This window comes from Trichoplusia ni, chromosome 6 (genome assembly GCF_003590095.1).
Source record: "Trichoplusia ni isolate ovarian cell line Hi5 chromosome 6, tn1, whole genome shotgun sequence".
Taxonomy (NCBI): domain Eukaryota; kingdom Metazoa; phylum Arthropoda; class Insecta; order Lepidoptera; family Noctuidae; genus Trichoplusia; species Trichoplusia ni.
Window position 1 is genome coordinate 10,769,562 of NC_039483.1, and position 25,509 is coordinate 10,795,070.

Sequence of the window (25,509 nt, forward strand, 5' to 3'; positions counted from 1 at the left end):
TAACGGGTGGTGCCCAGAAACATAAATATAGATAGATAAATTTAGATAGGAAATTTTAGTTTAAAGTACCCTAAATTTTAAATTTATATTTTTTTTACTTATTTATACACCGTGATTTTTTAGTCGTCTTACAACAGCAGCCCAGTTCATGTATCCAATGACTAGAACACGTTCATGGTAAAAAAATAGGTATTTATGAGATTTGAATAAATATAAAATGCAATTTTTATTCAATATTATGATGCAATTTGTAGCTTTTTAGAAACACAGCTCTGTTGCGAGCGCGGCCGAGCCTTCTAACAATAATGAGGGGTGCGGGCGGCGGTGTTTTGTAATTTTTTAGAGTATATTTCAGTTTTCTATTGTTTAATTTTTAATTGTATTTATTATCTTAGTTGATGATAAAAAAATAATAATCGCGCCTAGGGGTATTTTACGTCGGATACATGAACTGGACTACTTTTGTAAGACGACTAAAAAATCACCGCGTATAGCCTTTTTGCGTTTCTGACTGTCATTTAATTTTCTCGAAAAATATGCACATGGCTTTTCTTCTCCGTTTTCTTGAGGTTGTTTTAAAATAGCTCCTATACCCAGTATACTGGCGTCAGTGTAAATATGAATTGGTAATTCGGGATCAAAAATTTCTAAAATTGGTTTCAAGCATAGAAGTCTCTTTACTGTGTCGAAACTTTCTTGACATTTTTCTGTCCAAGTAAATATGGTCTTTCCTTAACAAATTGTGCGAAGGAAGTAGTATATTATTGGGCATTATGTCCCACGACGCGAATGCGCATGCATGAGCGAAGGAGTGGGACAGAATTAGGTTATGAGCGACACATATCATGGAATAGAACGCCCAATGGGTTTTGAGCAATTCACTTGATTCTCAAATTTGGATAAATGGTATGAATTAAAAGAAATAAAGAATGAATTGCGTTAAAATGATATTAAACCATTAAAACGACTTGTTGTATTGCAATTTTGTAATGTTTTCGTTTTTGCGCGCTCACAACTGGGTCTGTCGTCTGATCCAGACTCAAACGCAGTATGCTTTTTCATCGCAATAACGATAGGAACCAACAGGCAATGATTGTAATGTTTTCGTTTTTGCGCGCTCACAACTGGGTCTCTCGTCTGATACAGACTCAAACGCAGTATGCTTTTTCATCGCAATAACGAAAGGAACCAACAGGCAATGATTGTAATGTTTTCGTTTTTGCGCGCTCACAACTGGGTCTGTCGTCTGATCCAGACTCAAACGCAGTATGCTTTTTCATCGCAATAACGATAGGAACCAACAGGCAATGTTTGTATTTTAAATATGCTATTGCGCGCTCACAACTGGTACAATCGTCTGTAATACAGACTAGTACGCAGTATGCTTTTTCATCGCAAAGCACATAATAAAAAACAAACTAAAAGTGTAATAATATATTGACTAAATTGTATTTAAAATATAACACAAGTAATTGATCTTATGCATTAGACGAAAAAAACGTTGGCGGCTTCATGAATAGCTCATCTGCAGACTGCACGAACGCTTGGAGTTTACGCCACTAAATGGTGTCACCGTCAGTCTGGAGTTTTAATCGAAGTAGCGCTTTCCTCCATAGTTCTTGAGAGTCTATTTCACGAGCGTCATTAGTTTGATACACCTTGAGGTCAATATAGTACTCGCCGGAGGTGTTTGCAGTCCGGCGCTCGTTGCCGTTTGCTATTCTTGTAACGAAGAACGTAGACAACACAGGCGTTGACGAGCCATCACATTCATCGTTCCGTTCATGTCGGAGCCCGAATATATCTGTCTGTTCCTGACGTCACATCGAGCCGGTTCGGAACAGTGTCCCACTCCTCACTGTGGGATTGGCCCCCACCAATCGACCACGGACGATGATTCGTTCGCGATAAGCGTAACGTGCGGACGCACCGGCAAATCTCAGTTTATTTTACCTGTACCTATAAATTATATTGTATTATACAGTCTGTTTGGATGCTATCCTAGTTTCATTTTGCCCAGTCAAGAATTTCGTTCAACACTGCTGGAGCTTGGCATTCAAACAGTGGTCCTTCGAGTTAAGAAGATTGCCGACTTTTTTCCTGCAGACGTGCCCCGTGGACTTTGGACTGTTCGTCGTTCGACATAGAAGACACTTAGAGGACAATCCACCGACGGGAACATTTAAATCTGAGTGAGTCCGTTCCATTCTCCTTAATTTCCTGCCTTTTTCATTGTGTCTTTTTCCTAGGAATTTAGTGTAGTCCTATACGGTCCGAGCATGCGTTGATCTCTTCATATTAGGCTATTCTTCTTTCTAACTTCATTGCACAATCATCTTATTCAGTTATTGCTTATTACTTTGCAAGCTTATAAAATAAAAATACGCACTTAAATTGCATTCATATTGGTCGCGTGGCATTGACCTTGACTTTTATTGCGTCGCCTCATTAGTGTTTCTTTTGTATTGAGTGAATCGGTTTACCGGCCGAGCTTGTTATCTTTATATCAGCAGTTTTTACCGTTAGATTTGCTAACTATTTGCGCATTTTTAATATTGCTTTCGCACTTTCTTGTTTTCTTTCGCCTTATTTGCAATTCAGACCCTTGCTTTGAAATCCATTATGTCTGAATCAAAATTGAGGGAACTTGTAAGAAGACGTGGCAGCTTAAAAGCTAAGCTTACCCATTTTAGCAACTTTATTAGATTATTGCCTGGTACTGGTTTAGATACTTTTCAAGCAGCTGAATTAGAATGCCGACTTGATTCAATAGACAATTTGTACAAGGAATTTAACGTGTTGCAGACGGAGTTGGAACTGTTGTCGGAGGATACGGATGAGATGTATGACGAGAAGGAACTGTTCGAGACGCAATATTACACTCAGGTGGCTAGAGCGAAGGCCATGCTCACCAAAACGCGCTCGTCCTCACCCGCCCTCGTGTCCGCCACATCAGCTGATGACGGCCCTCACCACGGTTCTGGCTGCAAACACGACTTTGTCCGGCTGCCGAAGATAGACTTGCCTCACTTTAGCGGGGACTATCAGCACTGGCTAGAATTTCGAGATACGTATCTTTCTCTTATTCGCAATAATAAAAACATGCGAGAAACAAACAAATTCCACTACCTTCGCGCGGCTTTAACTGACAGTGCATCTTTAGTCATTAAGAGTATAGATTTTAAAGCTGACAATTATGGTATTGCCTGGCAGTTACTGTGTGAAAGATACAATAATGAAAGGTTACTTATTAATAATCATGTGCAGGCATTATTTAACTTTGAACATATCCAAAAGGAATCTTGTAGTTCATTACGTAATATGATTGATGTAACTAATAAAAACTTAAGGGCTCTTGACACACTTGGACAGCCCACTGAACACTGGGACACATTGGTTATATACATGATGTCTAAGAAATTGGACACCTTGACCAACCGAGAGTGGGAAGAATACAAAAACAATTTAAATTCACTTCCAAATTTAAAAGATTTCATTAACGGTTGTGACCAATTCGTCGTCACCATTCCTTTGAAGGACTCGCCTGAGTGCTTGGGTGACTCTTATGCGATGGCCAAGCGTTGATTTCTTTCCCTAGAGCGTAGATTCGACCGCGACTCTAACTTTAAAAATAGATATTTACAATTTATACAAGAATATATAGACCTTAACCATATGACAATAAATACAAAATTACATCATTCTGAATTTAATTACTTTCTGCCTCATCATGGTGTTGTGCGCGAATCTAGTGCTACAACAAAGCTTCGCGTAGTTTACGATGCATCAGCATCCAGCACCTCGGGTAAGTCCTTCAATGACATTCAGATGATAGGACAAACCGTGCAAGAGGATCTTCTATCTATATTGTTGCGATATAGGCAGCATAAGTTTGTCGTAACGGGCGACATCGAAAAAATGTACAGATGCATTTTGGTTGAGCCGTCTCAGCGTTCGTTACAACAAATTGTCTTCAGGTTTGATTCCTCAGAGCCTTTAAAAACTTATTCACTTAATACAGTGACTTATGGCACTGCTTCAGCCCCATATCTTGCCACAAAAAAAATGCTTAGTATCTCTAGCAGATCAATGTTCAGATCTAAGTGTTAGTGAGTCCATTAAACGCGATTTTTATGTTGACGACTATTTGAGTGGTGGTGATTCGATTGAGTCAGTTGTAAAAGTATGTAAAGGCGTAGTTAATACTCTCGAATCAGTTAAGTTCCATCTTAGAAAGTGGCAATCAAATAGTCCAAAATAACTTGAGTTAGTCACAAATATTAATGAAAATATTAACACAAAAACTTTAAACTTAAATGATGCATCTCCTAGCAAAACACTTGGGCTATACTGGGACTGCAATTTGGCAATTTGTTCTTCTCTTTGGAATTAAACCCTGCAACTAAAGTTACAAAGCGTAATATTTTGTCTTTGATTAGTCAAGTTTTTGATCCTCTTGGCCTTGTTGGACCTTGCATAGTTCAAGCCAAACTTATTTTACAGCAACTGTGGATACTTAAATGCAATTGGGATGATGAGATACCAGCAGACATAAAAACACAGTTTCTTGAATTCCTTCAGTCTCTTCCAGCTCTTAACTCTGTTCGCATTCCTCGTTGGGTATCTTGTAGCAGTCCCTCTCTGATTGAACTTCATACCTTCACAGACGCTTCTGAACGCGCTTATGGAGCGTGTATCTATGTGAGGACGGTAGCAGTTGATGGGACAGTTTGCGTTCGCCTTTTAACATCAAAAAATAGGGTTGCCCCAATAAAACCCACAACCATTCCACGCTTGGAGTTGTGTGGTGCCTTACTGGGAACAAAGCTCTTTCTGAAGGTACACAAATTACTTACAATGGATTTCAGTCACTGTTTCTTTTGGTGTGACTCAACGATCGTACTTGGTTGGCTCTCTACACCGCCAAGTCGACTTGAGCAATTTGTCCGAAATCGAGTAAGTGAAATCCAAGAAACTACGGCCGACCAGACGTGGAGCTATGTGAGCTATGTGCCTTCTAAGAGTAACCCCGCTGATCTAGCATCTCAGGGGGTGAAGGTTGATTGTATCAGCGTTTCCACTCTTTGGTGGTCAGGTCCTGACTTTATTAACAAAAGGGAAATCCAATTTCCTACATCACCTAATACACAGTCTCATTCATCACCAGAGGTATCTCTTCATACAGCCGCTAATAATATTTTACATACACAAAACAATAATTCCATTTCAATTTTAATACATAAATTATCTTCTTTTACAAAATTAATCAGAGTCGTAGCATATGTACAAAGATTTATTAATAATTGCATAAAACATAATAACAAAAAATCAAATTACTTAACATACACAGAATTACAATCATCAAAGAACTTAATATTACAAATTTCTCAGCAGGAGATGTTCCCTGAGGAAAACTTATGCCTTAAAACTAATCAACCCTGGCATAAGAAGAATCGTCTGATTAGTCTTTCTCCTTTCATTGATGATGAAAACTTAATTCGCGTAGGTGGGCGACTTGACAATTCCAATTATTGCTATAATGTTAAGCACCCCATACTTTTGTGTAGCAAACATCACCTTACAAAAATTATCTACTTAAAAGAACACAAAACCCTTTTTCATGCAGGGCCTCAACTTCTTCTGACTAACATTAGACTCATGTATTGGCCTTTAGCAGTGTGCGTAACTGTGTTCGTTGTGCTCGCTTCAAAGCTCAACCTGTTCAAGTTGTCATGGGCAACTTACGTAGGGATAGGACGCATCTTGAGTTCCCTTTTTTGAATACAGGTCTTGATTACGCCGGGCCAGTGCTGATAGCCGATCGTAAGGGTAGGGGCTGCAGGCTTATTAAGTCTTATATTTGTGTTTTTGTGTGCTTTGCAGTCAGAGCCGTTCATCTGGAGCTGGTTTCCGACCTCACCAAGGAGGCGTTCCTTGCGGCCTTCAGCCGTTTCATTAGTCGTCGGGGTAAACCTCAACGCATGTACTCCGACAACGGCACAACATTTGTGGGAGCTTTTAATGAGCTTCCACGCTTTTTGCAGGTTTCATCTAAGCATTTTGAGTCTGATCTTGCAAACTTAAATTTATACCAGCTTACACCACCCATTTTGGATGCATTTGGGAGGCAGCGGTAAAATCAACAAAACATTTATTACGTAGAGTCTTGAGCTTAACTCATTTAACCTATGAAGAGCTTTCAACGTGTCTCATTCAGATAGAGGCTATTCTAAATTCTAGACCTTTAACGCCTTTATCCACTGATCCATCTGATCTTTCTTATCTTCCCCTTCTCATTTCCTCCTCGGACGACCTCTCACATCAGTTCCTCGTCCTCAGATGACAGACGCCAACATTCAGCGGCTACAACGCTTCGATCGCATCGAGAAACTGCGGCAACATTTTTGGCAGCGTTATTCACATGAATACGTTTCTCTCCTACAGCAGAAGACCAAATGGCAGACAACTGGACATGACCTTGAGCAGGGATCCATGGTCTTAGTGAGAGACGCACATCTTCCTCCTCTGTTGTGGTTGCTGGGCAGAGTAACCACTGTCAAGCCGGGATCTGATGGACATAGCAGAGTCGCCGAGATCCTGACCAAGAAGGGCACCATCACACGTGCATATAACAACATATGCCCTCTTTCCGTCTCATCATCATCTTCTTGAAGCCTTGAAGCCTTCAACCTGGGGAATATGTTCCTGACGTCACATCGAGCCGGTTTGGAACAGTGTCCCACTCCTCACTGTGGAATTGGCCCCCACCAATCGACCACGGACGATGATTCGTTCGCGACAAGCGTAACGTGCGGACGCACTGGCAAATCTCAGTTTATTTTACCTGTACCTATAAATTATATTGTATTATACAGTCTGTTTGGAAGCTATCCTAGTTTCATTTTGCCCAGTCAAGAATTCCTTCAACACTTCTTATTGGCATTCAAACACTGTCTTATTTTTTTTGCTGCAACAAGGAGTAAAGAATAATATTAACACGTACTCGTATATTAATTATAATTTAGCGTTAATTTTATAGTACCGTATAGTTACCTTATAATAGCAGATTTTGTGGGTATCTTGCGTTTGCCTGTCGATGTTGTCCGTTTATGGGAACTTTCTATTTTACGTTCATTGTTGAAGGGAACGATGTCACTCTCGCAGTCCGACCTGAAAGTTTAATTAATCAATTAATTATAAACATTTATTAAACGTTTGTTTTACATAAAATTGAACAAGGTTCGATTACATCAAACATTGAAAAATCAAGATAGAAATTAATCGAGTAATAGTATAGTACTTACATCTTTACTGGTGTGAATTCTGCGGTGAAGTACGAGTACACTAAACTTACACTAAAGATATTCAGAAGTAAAACTTTTGTTTTGTTGTACATTTACTTTCTAGATTTTAGCTGAAAACCAGTAGCTGGGGTATGGTATTGAATCAAATATTATATCAGCACTAGCAAGGAATGATCGCTAACCAACATGTCATTGCTTATAAGCAAATGTAAAGTGTTACTTTGAATAATTTAAAACGTTCGCAATCAAAGAAAACATTATAAACGACAATACAATTTATTATGTACGTATTATACTCGTGTCAATCCAAAAAAGTATCGACTAAGGGATTTTATTTCATGTTGATCTGAAATATAATTGATTAACAGAGTAGTATTCCCATTCGCTACTGTGTGGCATCGCGAATTTTTTCAGAGAATAAAAACACAGTTTTTTAGTCTATGGCAACTCACAACTAAACGTCACTTTCTTTTTTCGCGACTTAACGGCATCGTGGTGATTTTGTTAATTACGTTATATAAATAGTTTTTGGCATATTTCAAGTCGAAAAAGTATTGCCAAGTGATACAAAAGCCTTGAAAATACTGGCCAAGATGTTTAAAAGTGATCTTCGAGACTATAAAGGCGCTGCGGAGTTAATGCAGGATGCGTACGCAGCCCTTGTCCTAGGTTCATCGCCGTGGGATGGAACCCCAAATTACGGAATATAAACGATGGAACACTGACCCATAACCTCAAAGAGGGGGGCCAACAGGTGAGGTTTTCTCTGATTTTAGGTTCAGCGAACAAGGACGCAAATATGATGTGAGATGATGCGAAATACTAAAAACATGCATGAACCGAGCGGGTCCGAGAGACTTTAGCTCGAAGATCGGGCTCTTCGCGAGACGTCGTAGCTCTGATAAACCCTACTGCAAAGTTCGGGACGCGAGCCCGCAACTTTGATAGTACACAAAACAACATGCATTACGTATAACCGAGCTAGTACGCGATGCTCCACGCTCGATGTTAAATTGTGGGCGCCCCCAAATTACGGAATATAAACGATGGAACACTGACCCATAACCTCAAAGAGGGGGGCCAACAGGTGAGGTTTTCTCTGATTTTAGGTTCAGTGAACAAGGACGCAAATATGATGTGAGATGATGCGAAGTACTAAAAACATGCATGAACCGAGCGGGTACGAGAGACTTTAGCTCGAAGATCGGGCTCTTCGCGAGACGTCGTAGCTCTGATAAACCCTACTGCAAAGTTCGGGACGCGAGCCCGCAATTTTGACAGTACACAAACAACATGCATTACTACAAAGTTCGGGACGCGAGCCCGCAACTTTGATGGTACACAAACAACATGCATTACTACAAAGTTCGGGACGCGAGCCCGCAACTTTGATGGTACACAAACAACATGCATTACTACAAAGTTCGGGACGCGAGCCCGCAACTTTGATAGAACACAAACAACATGCATTAAGTATAACCGAGCTTGTACGCGATACAGCACGAGGATCAAAACTTTGTACGAGATACGACAGTTTTGATGAAGAACATACTATGTTCACTGGTTCTCACAGTCCACAACAAGAACCAATGGTGACACTCTTCGAGGTGGATTCGAGGCTCAAGATAGAAACAAGACCAATGCAACTATCAAGAATGTATAACAAAAGTTATAACCGAATACCACCTCTAAACCTAAGCAAGGTCTGTGGAAAACATAAGTGGTCCGGCATCAAACCAAAGTGCTAGCACAGCAAGGTGGACCCAAGAGTGGTATGACACAACTGTGACACTCTCGCTGAACAGGACACAGGAAGGGTGGCCCCGAGAGGGTACACCATTCCATGCATCCAGCAGGCAATTGTCAACCAGGTATATGTAATATATCTAACTGTCTTTCATGTTGTGAACATACCACCACTAATGTACCTTAAAATACTTGAACATAACATTGTTTACATAAACAATATACATATAAATGAAATCAACAATATGTGTCAGACCATCAATAACTCATGAGTTAGGGGCTGTACAAATATGCACTCACAGTAAAAATTTCTATCTATATATATGTCTAAAGATTTAATATTCTTAAGACCACCAAACTCAACGGACAGATCAGATTTGTTCTTAACTGAAAACCAAAAATATACAGGGTTATCGGTAAAACATTAACAACCTCTCAGGACTATATTACTAACATCTTGAACAACAACTTTTGTTCTATGACTTTTTATAAAACATAATACATTCATCAAAAACAAAGCTTCAATATTTCGTTGTCTTATCTAACACGTTTCAACTCTGTATTTTATTGTAGGTACCACAACACCACTCGTAGGTAGTAATAATTCTAACTAGCTACGCTACGATTTCCCGCCTTTTTACGTAAAAGCCAAATAATACCTAGGTACAATCGGACATTTGTTACATGGGAATGGCCTTGATCTTTCACACAGTACCTACGTACTAACACCTTAATAAAAACAAACTATCAACTAGGTACCGTATGTGACGTATTTTTCTTGTAAAATTGTAACTGGTTATCACTTGATAAAAGTAATTGTTTGTAGGTACCGAATACTGAATCCACTCTCCCTTCATACTTATCCAGGCTTAGGACTGGCTACATTAAAAAATAAAATAAGAACAAATTCTATGTAGGTACTTAAATTACATATTATGCAATGTGACGAAAGTTATGTTGAACATTCTTCAACTTAAAACTATTCATCCATTTTTATTTTTAAATGTAGGCGTATTTAAAAAGTGGAATCAACATATTTACAGTAATTGATTTAATGATAATTAGATATTTCAAATCAATATTTATAAATTATTATTACCTCTCAAGTTCAAGTCTCGTGGGTGTCGGTGAGTATCGCGCACATAACGTTCAAAATAGTCACCTTCACAACCAACACATAGTCCACGCCTAAAAATAACCTGTTCATTTACTCGCGATAACACTTCAGAGTTCATTTTAATTTGATTAAACGCCCAAATAATTTTTTCTATTAACATATCACGGCTTGTGATTGCACGACCTGTGTACACTAGCGTCTTAACATGTCCCCACAAATAAAAGTCTAAAGGAGTAATATCTGGTGACCTCGGAGGCCAAGCGCCACGTCCTATCCATCGACCTGGATACATCCTGTTTAATAGGTCTCTGACTCGGTGAGCATAGTGGGCAGGTGCCCCGTCTTGTTGAAAGTACATACCACGTAAATCGGCGAGTGGTATGTCTTCTTCTAATACCGGTAGTGTTTCAGTAAGAAATTGTTCGTAAGTTTTACTGTTAAGTCTATCCAAAAAGATAGGGCCCAGTAATGTGGAATTCACGATTCCCGCCCATACATTCACACTAAACCGGTGTTGATAATTGTGAGGTCTCGGTTCGTGCGGGTTTTCGTAACACCATAAATGTTCATTTCTGGTATTAAATAACCCCACTCTGCCAAATGTAGCCTCGTCAGTCCATAATATTGTAGGCCGTTCATTTAAATACCAATTGCAAAAAGCAACTCGTGCGGGTTTGTCCGCTTCAGTGAGCTCCTGCGCACGATGAGGGTGGAAAGGATATTTTCCTTCACCGTGAATGACACTCCACGCGAAGTATTGTGTGACATTAAACCGCCGAGCTGCGTCATTGGTACTTGCTGCTGGATTTAATTCGAAGAATTCCAATATGTCTTCTTCTTCACGCACTGTGTGCCTCGGTGGACGACCACTATCCCTCAAGGCACTCCGGAATTGCCCGTAATCACGTAACCGCTGTGTGGCAGCTAACATTGTTACTCGGCTAGGTGTAGGCACGTTCGGGAATTGTATCGCATATTGGCGACAGGCTTCCGAAACATTGTCGTTACACCTAGCGAGTATTCGGACCATTTCAGTGTACTCGACATTAGAATATTGATATTGTGACATCGCGCACTGATAATTACGTCTCACTTTGCACTTAAGAATTTCGCACGAAGGACACTTATGACGCGACGCCGGCGCATCAAAGCGAACACTGACGGCCGCCCGGGCGCATAGAAATGGGTCAAGGTCTAGCATCCCCGCCCCCGTCCCCCGCTCCCTGCCCCTGTCAATTGCACTAGACGCACAGTTTATTTACCTATAACTAGCGATTTTTTGGTGCGTGTAGATTTCGAAACATTTAGAGCGTTCAATTTATAATATTACTATTTTTGTAAGAAAGTCTGGTGAACTAAAATCTGATGAATTATTTAAAGTCATAGAACAAAAGTTGTTGCTTATGATGTTAGAAATATAGTCCTGAGAGGTTGTCAATGTTTTACCAATAACCCTGTATATAGAAAAATATTATAGTTTTCAAATAGTGGATGTGGGAACCTTGGACCATCAATATCACGTGTCTTGCACAGTCTTAAGATAAAACTGATTCCTTAGGGTCAATAACACCTAAACTCAGAAAAATTAATCCGCTTTTGAGTTTGAAAATGTCATATAAATTCACTGCAATTCCATGTAGTCGATGTACAGCACCCACAGTCCTTACAGACTAGAGATTTAACAAACGGTTGTCTGAATGACCACCCATTGGTTAGAATCAGAATAAATGTCTGGCTGACAGAGGGGCTACACTCACATTTATCTAAATGATTTTCCCTCATTGTTAACAATGATTAAAGTATATTAGTGCACTAAATACTTTAGGTTTACTATGAATAGAGACTAGTTAACATCAGAAATACAGCAAGAATGCAACTCCTATAGAGATACTAAATATCAATGATATTAAACATTGCCCAATCAGCCAATTGGCAAGATTGTTGGGAACCCTCTGTCAACCTTTCCAAGAGGTTATGTTCAAACACACACAAAAAAATAATAGAACAAGTTAAGTACTTAGCCTTGTTGCATAACAATAGCAATCTTGATGCTGTCAACTGACCTAAGATGGGGCCCCATTACATAATCCGAAACTATAAGAACATTGCAGAAAATGTATACTAGAACTAGTTTCTAAAGCTTTTCTAATAGAATGGTGACACATTGTAATGGCGAAAACAATTGTAGTGTGGTGCCTTGTTTAGAATGATGACTTGCATTTAATACATCAATTAGAACATATTATTATTACTCATAATATTAACTGGATTAAAACACATTGCAAGATTATACAGCCAGAGTAACATGGCTGCAAATCTATACTCTATACTTATAATAAATCTGTAGAGAGGTCAATTCTGTACATAAAATATATTTAAAAAATAACTATCAAGGGGTGGTTAGGGATCGCTACTGATGCCAAAAATGCAATCAGTAAAATTTTTGTCTGTCTGTCTGTCTGTCTGTCTGTCTGTCTGTCTGTATATTCGTTATAGAAACAAAAACTACTCGACGGATTTTAACGAAATTTGGCACAATTATTCTTCATACTCTTGGGCAGGTTATAGTATACTTTTCATTACGCTACGACCAATAGGAGCAGAGCAGTGAAGGGAAATATTGGGAAAACGGGGTAAGTTACTCCATTTTTTAAGCTTCCGTCACGTGTGCAGGCTTATAGGTTAAAGCTACATAGAAATCATGTATGACGGAAATATTCTCCCTAAAATTATATAAAAAATATTCCTCGACAGCATATGTCTAACTTTTATGGTTAACTCACAATAACACGTGAAACTCCCGATAGCTTAGCAATTCGGAGATTTCTGATTGTATTTGTCTACTCTAACGTTTACAACACTATCACTCATCCCCAATTAAAAAAGTTAACATTATTACCTATTCAATAAAAAAAGAATCATGTAAATCGGTGTAGAAACACCAAAGTTATACATGAAATAATAAGAAATCGCGCGTGAATACAGAGTCATGCTATAAGGATTATTTTATTTTCGTAATTGGTAGTGTTTAATTATATTAATAGTTTATTTTCGTTATTATTATATTAGTTATTTTGGTAGTGTTTAATTGTATTAATAGTTTATTTTCGTAATTGGTAGTGTTTTATTATATTAATAGTTTATTTTCGTAATTATTACATAATAACTATATATAATTGTAAGTGTAAGGTAGCTTCAGTTACCGTCGATTAAAAATACACAATGCCACCTAAAAAACGACCATCTTTATCTCGAAATTCGAGAGATGCTAAAAGGATGAGAAATGCGCGTTCTCAAGAATCGGCAGAGGAAAGAGCACATCGGTTAAACTCTATGAGAGTTAGTGCCTCAACCTCTCGAGCCAATGAAAGCTCTCCAGAGAGAGAGATGCGATTAGCAGCTGACAGAGCGAGACGAGCTACATCACGGGCGTCTCAAAGCTCTTCTCAACGAGAGCTGAGGCTTACCATTGACCGAGAACAACATGTGTTATCCCGAGATGCTGAAACTGCGTCACAACGAGAATTGCGTCTCACTGCTGACCGCGAACGGCATACATTGTCTCGCGAGTCAGAAACCTACACTGAGAGGGAATTGCGTCTCACAGCTGACCGCGAACGTCATATATTGTCTCGCGAGTCAGAAACCTTCACTGACAGAGAATTGCGTCTCACAGCTGACCGCGAACGTCATATATTGTCTCGCGAGTCAGAAACCTACACTGAGAGGGAATTGCGTCTCACAGCTGACCGCGAACGTCATATATTGTCTCGCGAGTCAGAAACCTACACTGAGAGGGAATTGCGTCTCACAGCTGACCGCGAACGTCATATATTGTCTCGCGAGTCAGAAACCTACACTGAGAGGGAATTGCGTCTCACAGCTGACCGCGAACGTCATATATTGTCTCGCGAGTCAGAAACCTACACTGAGAGGGAATTGCGTCTCACAGCTGACCGCGAACGTCATATTTTATCTCGAGAATCTGAAACTTTAACTCAATATGAAGACCGTTTGACAAATGATAGGGTGCACCATAATGTTATTCGATCTCTCGAAGACGCACATGAGCATGAACAACGACTAGAGTCGGTACGCGAATATTATAATTCTTTGAGACAAGAACGATCAGTAAGTTTGTCTAATGAAAGATTAAGAATCGAAAATATTCGGTCTCTTGAAACGGACGAACAGCGAGAGGCCCGTCTTACTGCAGACAGATTTCGACATAGCCTTAATAACTTAGATGTACACATAGAAGATCAATCTAGAAATTCGGTGGCTTGGTCCGACAAATATAAAAGTGGGTTTGCTTATAACCTCACAATTGATTATGGATCATCTTCTGTAATAGGCGATATGAACGTGGTATGTCGTTTTTGTAATGCTTCAAAGTGGAGTAAGGAGTCAGCTGGTTTCTGTTGTTCTACAGGTAAAATAAATTTGCCTTCATTCGAAGACCCACCGGAACCTTTGAAATCACTACTTTTAGGGGAACATATACAATCTAAACAGTTTTTAGATAATATTCGCACTTATAATAGTGCATTTCAAATGACATCCTTTGGCGCTCAACAAATCTCAGAAGGTCATTTCATGCCTACTTTTAAGATACAAGGTCAGGTTTACCATTTGATAGGATCCCTTTTGCCTGAAAACCAACCTAAGTTTCTTCAAATATATTTTGTATCCGACTACAACGAACAGTAGAAATCAATATTTCCCGAATTTAAATACTGAACTCATATCACAACTTCAGAACATGTTGCATCAGGTTAATTCGTATGTATGCAGTTTTAAATCGGCATTAGAAGCTCTTCCTCGAGATGATGATAACAATTATAAAATTGTTATAAATGCCGATAGGCGTCCAACTCAGGAACACCCTGGGCGTTATAATGCTCCATCCACGAATGAAGTTGCTGTGGTATTGGTCGACCAGGAATGTGATAGGCGTGATATCGTTATCCGTTCCAGAGATAATCGTTTGCAACGTATTTATGAAACCCACAGGGCTTACGACAGTTTGCAATATCCTTTGATATACTGTCGATGGGAAGATGGTTATAATTTTGCTTTATACCAAACTGATCCGCGTACAGGCGCACCTAATTATAATAAAAAGATTTCATGCCTTCAATTTTACTGTTACCACTTGCAAGTAAGACGGAATAGGTTTGTATACTTTCAACGTTTTCGTGGCTTATTCAATCAGTTTATTGTAGACATGTACGCAAAAATTGAAACCGAAAGATTAGTTTATATACGATCTAATCAAAGGCAGCTGCGCGTTGAAGAATACGTGCACCTTCGCGACGCCATGCAGCAAGATAACGATACGGTGAATATGGGTCGTTTAGTTATTTTGCCCTCTTCTTTTACTGGTGGTCCACGATACATGCACGAAAGTACTCAAGATGCTTTTTGTTACGTAAGAAAATATGGACGTCCCGACTTATTTATTACTGTAACTACCAATCCTAAGTGGGATGAAATTACTCGGGAGCTTCTTGAGGGTCAAGCACCGCATGACCGCCATGATATCATCGCAAGAGTTTTTCATTTAAAATTGAAATCAATGATAGATCTACTTACCAAAGATAAAATTTTTGGAGAAGTATTGTGTTATATGTATAGTATTGAATGGCAAAAACGCGGCTTACCTCACGCACATATCCTGCTTTGGTTAAAAGATAAGGTTCGACCTAATGATGTAGACAGTTTAATCAGTGCTGAAATTCCAAGTCCGATTGCAGATCCCGTGTTATACGACATTGTTAAAACTCATATGATACATGGTCCATGTGGTTCGTTTAACGGGAATTCTCCTTGCATGCAAGACGGTCGTTGCACTAAAAGATATCCAAAAGCCTTAGTGGATGGCACTGTAACAGGACATGATGGATACCCATTATATCGTCGCCGTTCAAGAGATAATGATGGTTTTACTGTTGAAAAGCGAGTGTCTGGACAACAAGTTACTTTAGATAATAGGTGGGTCGTTCCGTATTCTCCTGTGTTGTCCAGAGCATTTCAAGCTCACATAAATGTTGAAATGTGTAATAGTGTAGAGTCAATAAAATATATTTGTAAGTATATTAATAAGGGCAGTGACCAAGCTACATTTGCTTTGAGAAATGAACATGATGAAGTTACAAGATTTCAGTCAGGCAGATATATAAGTTCTTCAGAAGCTGTGTGGCGGATCTTAAGTTTCAACATTCACGAAAGATTATCCACCTGTGACTCATCTGGATGTTCATCTTGAAGGCGGCCAACGTATATATTTCAACGCCGAAAATGTCACAGAACGGTTAGAGAACCCTAGACAAACAAGTTTATTAGCATTCTTTCGACTTTGCCAAACTGATGATTTTGCAAAATCTCTTTTGTATGAGGAAGTTCCATCGTATTATACCTACGATAAGCAACGGGGTGTCTTTAATCGAAGACGCCGTGGCAGGCCTGTAGATGGCGAGTCAGGTATTTTTAAAGAACATGTTCTTGGTAGAGTGTACACCGTTCATCCTAACAACGCTGAGTGTTTCTATTTGCGATTATTATTACATACCGTGCGAGGACCAACCTCATTTATAGATTTGAGAAAAGTAGACGATGTTGTTTATCCCACTTATCAAGCAGCTTGCCAAGCGCGTCATTTGCTTGAAAAATGATCAGCATTGGGATGACGCTTTAGCAGAATCCTGTGTTAGTGATAATCCACGACGGTTACGCCATTTATTTGTAACATTACTCACATTTTGTAATTTGTCAGATGCTGTAACATTATGGGAAAAATATAAAGAAAAATTTTCAGAAGACTTTCTTAGAAATATACCTAACAATGATGAAGGCACAACTAATGATAATTTCCGTGATCTTGCCATAAATCAGTGCTTATTAGCTCTTCAGGATGACTTAACAGCAGTAGGCGGTAAATCACTCTGTGAATATGGTTTGCCAACACCAACCTCAGTCGGAGAGGTAACTAATAGGGAATATTCCGCAGAGATTGGTTACAATTTAACGGAACTGCTGACAACATTAGAAAACGGTGTCCCAATGATGACTGCAGAACAACGTTCAGTTTATGACCGCGTGTGCAATAGTGTTCAAAATAATTTGGGAACAATATGGTTTTTAGATGCACCTGGAGGAACTGGAAAAACCTTTTTGACTAAATTAATATTGGCTTATGTTCGAAATCAGCGTAAAATTGCGCTTGCCGTAGCTTCATCAGGGATAGCTGCAACATTGCTACCAGGAGGTAAAACTGCTCACAGTATGTTTAAAATACCAATTGATTTAGATCGCACGGAAAATCCAACCTGTAGTATTTCAAGAAATAGCGACAAAGCTAAGGTATTACGCGAGTGTAGTTTAATCATATGGGATGAATGTACGATGGCCCATCGAAAAGGAGTAGAAGCGGTAGACAGAACTTTAAGGGATATAAGACAAAATGATCGACCAATGGGCGGTATCACGGTTTTATTTTGTGGTGATTTCCGACAAACCTTACCGGTAATACCACGGGGAACCCGAGCTGATGAGGTTAGGGCTTGCCTGAAAAGCTCTTATTTATGGCGAGATATACAATCGGTGCATTTGACTATAAATATGCGAGTGAGAACTGGAGATAACCCGGATGATAGTCAATTTTCTGACACATTATTAAAGATTGGTGAAGGTACCTATCCACAACTACACCAAGGAAAACTTATACTGACGCCTGAATTATGTTGTATGGTGCAATCTCAACCACATCTTATATCGTCGGTTTACGGTGACGTAACAAATATATTAAATAGGGACAATTCTTGGCTATGCGAAAGATCTATTTTAACTCCTCGCAATGACCAGGCATCTGAGATCAATAACAAAATACTGTCGAATATACAGGGGGAAAGCAAAGTTTATAGATCAATAAATAGAATGGTCGATGAACAAGAAGCCACTAATTACCCGATAGAATTTTTAAATTCTTTAAATATGCCCGGACTTCCCTCTCATGAAATTTGTTTAAAAATTGGGATACCGATTATTATGCTCCGAAATTTAAAACCACCACAACTTTGCAATGGAACTCGACTAAAAGTAACCCAGTTGCAATAAAATATAATCGAGGCTCAAATTTTAACAGGTTGCGGTGCAGGAGAAACCGTCTTTATTCCCAGAATACCCTTAATACCAAATAATTTTCCATTCCAATTTAAAAGGACGCAATTCCCAGTATCGGTGTGTTATGCAATGACAATTAACAAGGCTCAAGGGCAGACTTTTCGTGTTGCTGGAGTAGATCTCAGTGTCAGTTGTTTCTCACATGGTCAGTTGTATGTTGCTCTTTCCCGTGTTAGCAGTTCTAAAAGTCTTTATGTTCACGTGCCGGACGGGTCAACTTTCAATATAGTTTACCCGGAAGCTTTGCACTAAAGTATTTTCGTTTTATAGGTACCTTTACCTTACCTTTATAAGGCAGTGGTACTTATATTGCCACCAGAATTTGAACCTTAACACATTATTATAAAGTTTAAAAGCTATAAATATTTTTAAGTTCTGTGTCTTATAAAGGGTTAAGCCTTATGTGAACGTGATCTAAACAATATTACCAATATAAATAATAATAATAAATATTACCAATACATTAACTTAATATACAAGGAGTTACACGCTGACGGAGTCGCGGACACAGCTATCTATACTTTTCTGCCGGAAGTCACTATTCCACGCGGACGAAGTCGCGGGCACAAGCTAGTATAAATAATAATAATAAATATTACCAATACATTAACTTAATACACAAGGAGTTACACGCTGACGGAGTCGCGGACACAGCTATCTATACTTTTCTGCCGGAAGTCACTATTCCACGCGGACGAAGTCGCGGGCACAAGCTAGTACCAAATAATTTTCCATTCCAATTTAAAAGGACGCAATACCCAGTATCGGTGTGTTATGCAATGACAATTAACAAGGCTCAAGGGCAGACTTTTCGTGTTGCTGGAGTAGATCTCAGTGTCAGTTGTTTCTCACATGGTCAGTTGTATGTTGCTCTTTCCCGTGTTAGCAGTTCTAAAAGTCTTTATGTTCACGTGCCGGACGGGTCAACTTTCAATATAGTTTACCCGGAAGCTTTGCACTAAAGTATTTTCGTTTTATAGGTACCTTTACCTTACCTTTATAAGGCAGTGGTACTTATATTGCCACCAGAATTTGAACCTTAACACATTATTATAAAGTTTAAAAGCTATAAATATTTTTAAGTTCTGTGTCTTATAAAGGGTTAAGCCTTATGTGAACGTGATCTAAACAATATTACCAATATAAATAATAATAATAAATATTACCAATACATTAACTTAATATACAAGGAGTTACACGCTGACGGAGTCGCGGACACAGCTATCTATACTTTTCTGCCGGAAGTCACTATTCCACGCGGACGAAGTCGCGGGCACAAGCTAGTAAGAGAATAATTGTATGAGAACTCTGTCTGTTTTTTTTATTTGTAATTTTAAACTTATTGCACAGAGTGTTAGGTCGTAGCTAATTGTTTTTTATTTGTATTTTCGTGTTGTTACTTTTAAGCTCCATGTATTTTATAGAACGGTGTTGTCGCTAAGAGACTGTACAATACTGTACATGTGCTGTTATTTTAATTTTAATTTTTGACGGTCATAAAGAGTTGTTTTGCAGCCAAGTTTTAGTAAATGGTTTTTGAATGTAGAAATGGTTTTTCTTTTGTGATAAATTAAAATTTCCAGATAATATTCCACTATTTAATAAAAATATTTCTCTATGAAATATTTATAATTAAAAGATCTTAAGAGGCCGGTGTAAGCAGCGCGCAACTGCAATTCGACGCGAGCCAAAAATCGGACGAAACATTGCTATCTCTATCGGACTTCTCGCGGCGCAGCGCGTAGTCATTCATAATGACTGATAACCACTGCATTGTACTAATTTTGTTTAGTAAATGCTTTATTTTTGTAATTTAATTTTCGGAACCGTTGGTGAACACAAAAACCAGTAATGCTTTTTTTGGAAATTATCGTACGATGGCTATATCATAAGATTTAATGATATTAGGTATCTTAAATCTAAAAATCTAATAAAATAAAACGTCTGCAGTTAAGGGTGCTGTGAACGAAAACTTTTCCATACAAACGTAATACCAAAAGACGGTATTTCATTTATCTAGGTTCCTATTAAACTTTTAGTTTAAAACATTCACTATTACGAAATGCCAGCGAATTTGCTATTCGTATATTTTAACACCGATAACAGCATGTTTCCAATTTATTTTTCTGTAATTTGATTCTTAAAATAATTATTCTTAATATCATTTTAATAGGAACATAGATTATATAGTCTAGTTGCAGATAATAATATTCATGATTTTTGTTATTACGTAACACAACCAAATTTATCACAAATCTGGAACGGCATTAGCGCTGCCGCATCTCACCCCAAAAAAAGATATACCTACATACCGTAACACACGCATATCCACTGTATTCAAAATTAAAATTCGGTATGTTTAAATGATCAAGAGTATGAAACTGATTTTTTAGTACCTAATAACAAATATTACGTAAGTAATCTAACCCAGGTTTAATTTTTTTTTGCAATAAGAAAGTGTATTGTTTGACACTATTCCATTTTTGCCAATAAATCTTTTTCCAAATATTTTACTCCCATCACATCTATGTATTGGCTAGAGGCCTCCGTCGACTCCGTCGTCACTTGGCTATACTTACGCGATAATCACCTACAGCGAGCGACAACTGTTACTAAGTTCCGTTTAAAATTTAAAAGTAGGTATGCTAGAGGCGGTTTATTTAAATATTATATTAAACAGTAGATACATTAAGGTTAAATAATATTTCGTAATAAATAGTTAGTTAATAAAAAATATATTTATTATAAAAAAATATGTTTTTTTTTAAAACCTACTTAGTTAGAATTCCACTTTGCTTGTACGTAGTACTGTGGACTATAGTGTCTATAGTACGCTTGAACTGTGACATAGCGTAGGTAAATTCTGAACACAAAGGAATTGCCCTCTTGTGTATGTAATCATAAGGTACGGTTTAAAATGCACCAGGTGCGATGGAATCTTTTTACGCCTTTATAATGGCGGCTTTCTTCGAGATCAAAGAAGTGCAACTTCTGGTAGGTAGTATTATTCTTTACTAGCTTTTCGCCCGCTTTGAGGTCGGTTATATCGCGTTTCCAAAAAAACTCGTCAAAAATCCGGGATAAAAAACTATCCTATGTTCTTTCTCAACGTCAAATCTATCTCTGACCCAAACTTCATTATAATATTAGTAGGGATTCTGTACTAGAGGTGGCCACAAACCAGCGTTGCCAGACGTCCCGATTTTGGCGGGACGTCTCGATTTTTAAATCAAATTTAAATGTCCCGCGCAGTACAGGCTCGGTCCCGCTTTTCGCAGAGAACTAGACCGTACGTGGTAGATTGCTCAGAAAAAAGGTGGCGTAATGAAGATAAGAGTGTGGGAGAGAGAGAGGCGGATTCACACCAAGTACGAATCTTAAAAAAGCTCTATCAATTTTTCGCGGAGTTAAATAAAAAGATAAAAATTTGAAATCCTTTAATTATATATACGTGTTTTTTAACTATGTCCCGCTTCTGACGGAAGAATCCCGCTATTTTCACTCAAAAAGTAACATTTTTTTTTTCTGACAAATCACAAACACATGTCTGAAAAAAAAAATTGATACTCCCGCACTAAGGAATTTAATCCTTGTGTCGCGGGGGTTTCACAAACATACAATTCACATGCCCAAGACACCCAGCCTAACAACAAGCATTCGTGAATCACACAAACGCTTGTCCTACACGGGAATCGAACCCGCGACACGTCGCGCATAGTGGGTTAAATTAAGTGTTCATTCAATTTGACTACACGGTAGCCGAGCGGTTGAGGTCATCCCGCCTAGGATGACCTCAACCGCTCGGCTATCCGTGTAGTCAAATTGAATGAACATACGTATCAAAAAACCTTGACAAATAATTTTTTCTAGCTATTTAGTCTTGAAACCATAATTTCAAATTCAAATGCCACAACAAATACAATAAAAACAACAAAACAATATTTTTCTTAGTATAATACATATAAATCTAAATAACAACTTATTATTTAGATTTCTATGATATAATACCTAATTTCGAGTCCGATTTTATTCACTTTTATTCGCCAAATATGCATCCAATACCTTCAAAGCTTCTTTAAAAAAATCCAGCCATTTAGCTTGCAACTGCAGCTCTACATCACGCTGTCTAATCCTCTCTCTTTCTAATTCTTCCGCAACTCTATCACGCTCTCTTTCGTACTGCCTTGCAGACCCCTCACACTCCTTAAATACTTTTAAAATTTCATCGTCGGCTTTCTTCTTTTTCTTCGGCGGCTTCCAATGTGTGTCCATTGAAGCTATTGAAGATGGTAGTGGATGCGCGGGAGGTGGAGGTGGAGCCATTGAGCGTTGGCTACTTGTTCCCGGAGTATTCCAAGTATCTGGCAAAATGATGGGCATTTAGGTAGTTATCTCGACTTACATGTTTTTAGTTTTAATGATTTAATTATAATTAATTTAGTACTAGTTATTTCAAACTCAAAAGGTAATCTAAAGTATTTAAATTAAAAATATACCAACCGTCAGCAACGGGTGTTAGTTTTATAGGTACGTCATCAACAATAACTTCATTTATTGTTTTTGTGTTTGTTTCTTGTAGATGAGTACCTGACAAGCTCTCTTCCTCCTCAACATCAACCTAATTTTCATAAAAAAATAACATTAGGGAACACACATCATATGTTTCAAAGCAGTGCTAACTACTACTTATGTTTATTTTTTTATCAAGAGTCTGCTCTTGAGGATAATCAATAATGCAGATAACATCAAACTTCAAGAGACTAACAAGCATCATAATTCAAATAAATAATGTGGCAAAAACAAAAGCATGAGATTAAGTCATGCACCACTGCAAAAGAATTTTAAGTGTAACTATACTAACAAAAAAGAGCTTAAGTGGTGACCCTTTTTTGTTATTCTGGGGATTTATAAAGAGGTAGGGCCTTCTCATAGAGAAAACTTTTGACCACATTCAGTCCCGTTTAGGAATATCATATTCACATAATTCTTTAATGGTTACCAAGCTTATTGTATTTCTATGAAAATATACTATACATATGTACAGTCATGAGCAATATGATGAGTACACAATCCAAAAGTTGAACACTTGACTTATATCAGTCTGAGGTAAAAACTATAATTTTAGTAACTATTTAAATAAACATAATTATCTTTGCTTGTGACTGTATAATTATGTGCATCAAAAATTGAAAATAAACTCATTTTAAATGTTACAAAGAAAAATTCTTTATCACACCTGTATGAAGCCAGCTTCTTGTATGGGCATTCCAGTAGCAGCCTGCACCCCAATTATATTCATAACCCTGGTTTCTAAGTCGGTTAATGTTAATTGAAGCGCAAGCCCACCACCTGTACCATGAGCTGACCTATTTATTTTGGCACACTTTCGTTTCACGTTGTTTTTGAAATCACTCCAAACCTTAATATGAATAAAAAACACCACACCAATAATAGAGCAGGATGCCCAACGCCAACATAAAATGCATGCAATGAATTTCTACTTGTGAGATGAAACTATAACCATGGATAAAAATTTGAGACATACCTTTCGCCACTTTTCCTCTGTTCTAGAGTCGCCTGTGCCATCACTATTGAGCATATCCGACAGCTCCTTCCATTTTAGCTGTACGTAGTGTCTCCCACGAGGGCCCCCGCTGGGTTTAGACGAGTCTCCATGCCTATAATAATTTAAATATTTTTTATTTAAACGACTGTCTCCCATTCTATCTGGTATACACTTAATTTTAGACCTACATAAATATCATAAATTAAATACATACCCCATGGAAGTTTATTTCAATTTGATTCAAATTTGTTAAAGAACTATCAACTTAGCTCACCATTTTTTATGACCCAATTGTATAAGTACACTACCTTTTGATTCTTAATAATATATATATTCAAATTTTCCATTAAAATATCATTTATCAACTGGTTCTTATTCTACGATCCTTCGTCGTCACTATCGTAATCGTATCGAGACCTCGATACGATTACGATAGTGACGTCATACTAACGTAAGTAAGGAGGGACAACATTGAACGAAGGATCGTAGAATTGATTGAACGTTTCGTTCAAAAACTATGACGTATTTTGTTCGTAGTGATTTTACTGCCTTTAAAACTTTAAAACTATTTAAATACTAGCTTGTGCCCGCGACTTCGTCCGCGTGGAATAGTGACTTCCGGCAGAAAAGTATAGATAGCTGTGTCCGCGACTCCGTCAGCGTGTAACTCCTTGTGTATTAAGTTAATGTATTGGTAATATTTATTATTATTATTTATATTGGTAATATTGTTTAGATCACGTTCACATAAGGCTTAACCCTTTATAAGACACAGAACTTAAAAATATTTATAGCTTTTAAACTTTATAATAATGTGTTAAGGTTCAAATTCTGGTGGCAATATAAGTACCACTGCCTTATAAAGGTAAGGTAAAGGTACCTATAAAACGAAAATACTTTAGTGCAAAGCTTCCGGGTAAACTATATTGAAAGTTGACCCGTCCGGCACGTGAACATAAAGACTTTTAGAACTGCTAACACGGGAAAGAGCAACATACAACTGACCATGTGTGAAACAACTGACACTGAGATCTACTCCAGCAACACGAAAAGTCTGCCCTTGAGCCTTGTTAATTGTCATTGCATAACACACCGATACTGGGAATTGCGTCCTTTTAAATTGGAATGGAAAATTATTTGGTATTAAGGGTATTCTGGGAATAAAGACGGTTTCTCCTGCACCGCAACCTGTTAAAATTTGAGCCTCGATTATATTTTGTTGCAACTGGGTTACTTTTAGTCGAGTTCCATTGCAAAGTTGTGGTGGTTTTAAATTTCGGAGCATAATAATCGGTATCCCAATTTTTAAACAAATTTCATGAGAGGGAAGTCCGGGCATATTTAAAGAATTTAAAAATTCTATCGGGTAATTAGTGGCTTCTTGTTCATCGACCATTCTATTTATTGATCTATAAACTTTGCTTTCCCCCTGTATATTCGACAGTATTTTGTTATTGATCTCAGATGCCTGGTCATTGCGAGGAGTTAAAATAGATCTTTCGCATAGCCAAGAATTGTCCCTATTTAATATATTTGTTACGTCACCGTAAACCGACGATATAAGATGTGGTTGAGATTGCACCATACAACATAAT

At 38.0% G+C, this 25,509-nt stretch overlaps 2 protein-coding genes across 3 annotated transcripts; one reads left to right on the top strand and one right to left on the bottom strand.

Moving 5' to 3' along the window:
- The first annotated feature begins 2,622 nt into the window (after positions 1-2,622).
- LOC113495138 lies at positions 2,623-3,585 on the top strand. The gene has a single exon (XM_026873743.1). It carries the CDS (start codon positions 2,623-2,625, stop codon positions 3,583-3,585), a length of 963 nt encoding a protein of 320 aa, XP_026729544.1.
- Positions 3,586-22,362: 18,777 nt separating this feature from the next.
- On the bottom strand, positions 22,363-24,498 carry LOC113495209. 2 transcript variants are annotated; one of them, XM_026873827.1, is made up of 3 exons: positions 23,894-24,498; positions 22,849-22,966; positions 22,363-22,709 (listed from the first exon to the last, which is right to left on the bottom strand). In XM_026873827.1, the coding sequence occupies exons 1-3, from the start codon at positions 24,068-24,070 to the stop codon at positions 22,375-22,377; spliced, it is 630 nt and encodes a 209-aa protein (XP_026729628.1). In that variant the 5' UTR covers positions 24,071-24,498; the 3' UTR covers positions 22,363-22,374. The 2 variants fall into 2 exon arrangements, with proteins under 2 accessions (XP_026729628.1, XP_026729629.1); XM_026873828.1 differs by having other exon boundaries at positions 23,585-24,498.
- Positions 24,499-25,509: the final 1,011 nt, after the last annotated feature.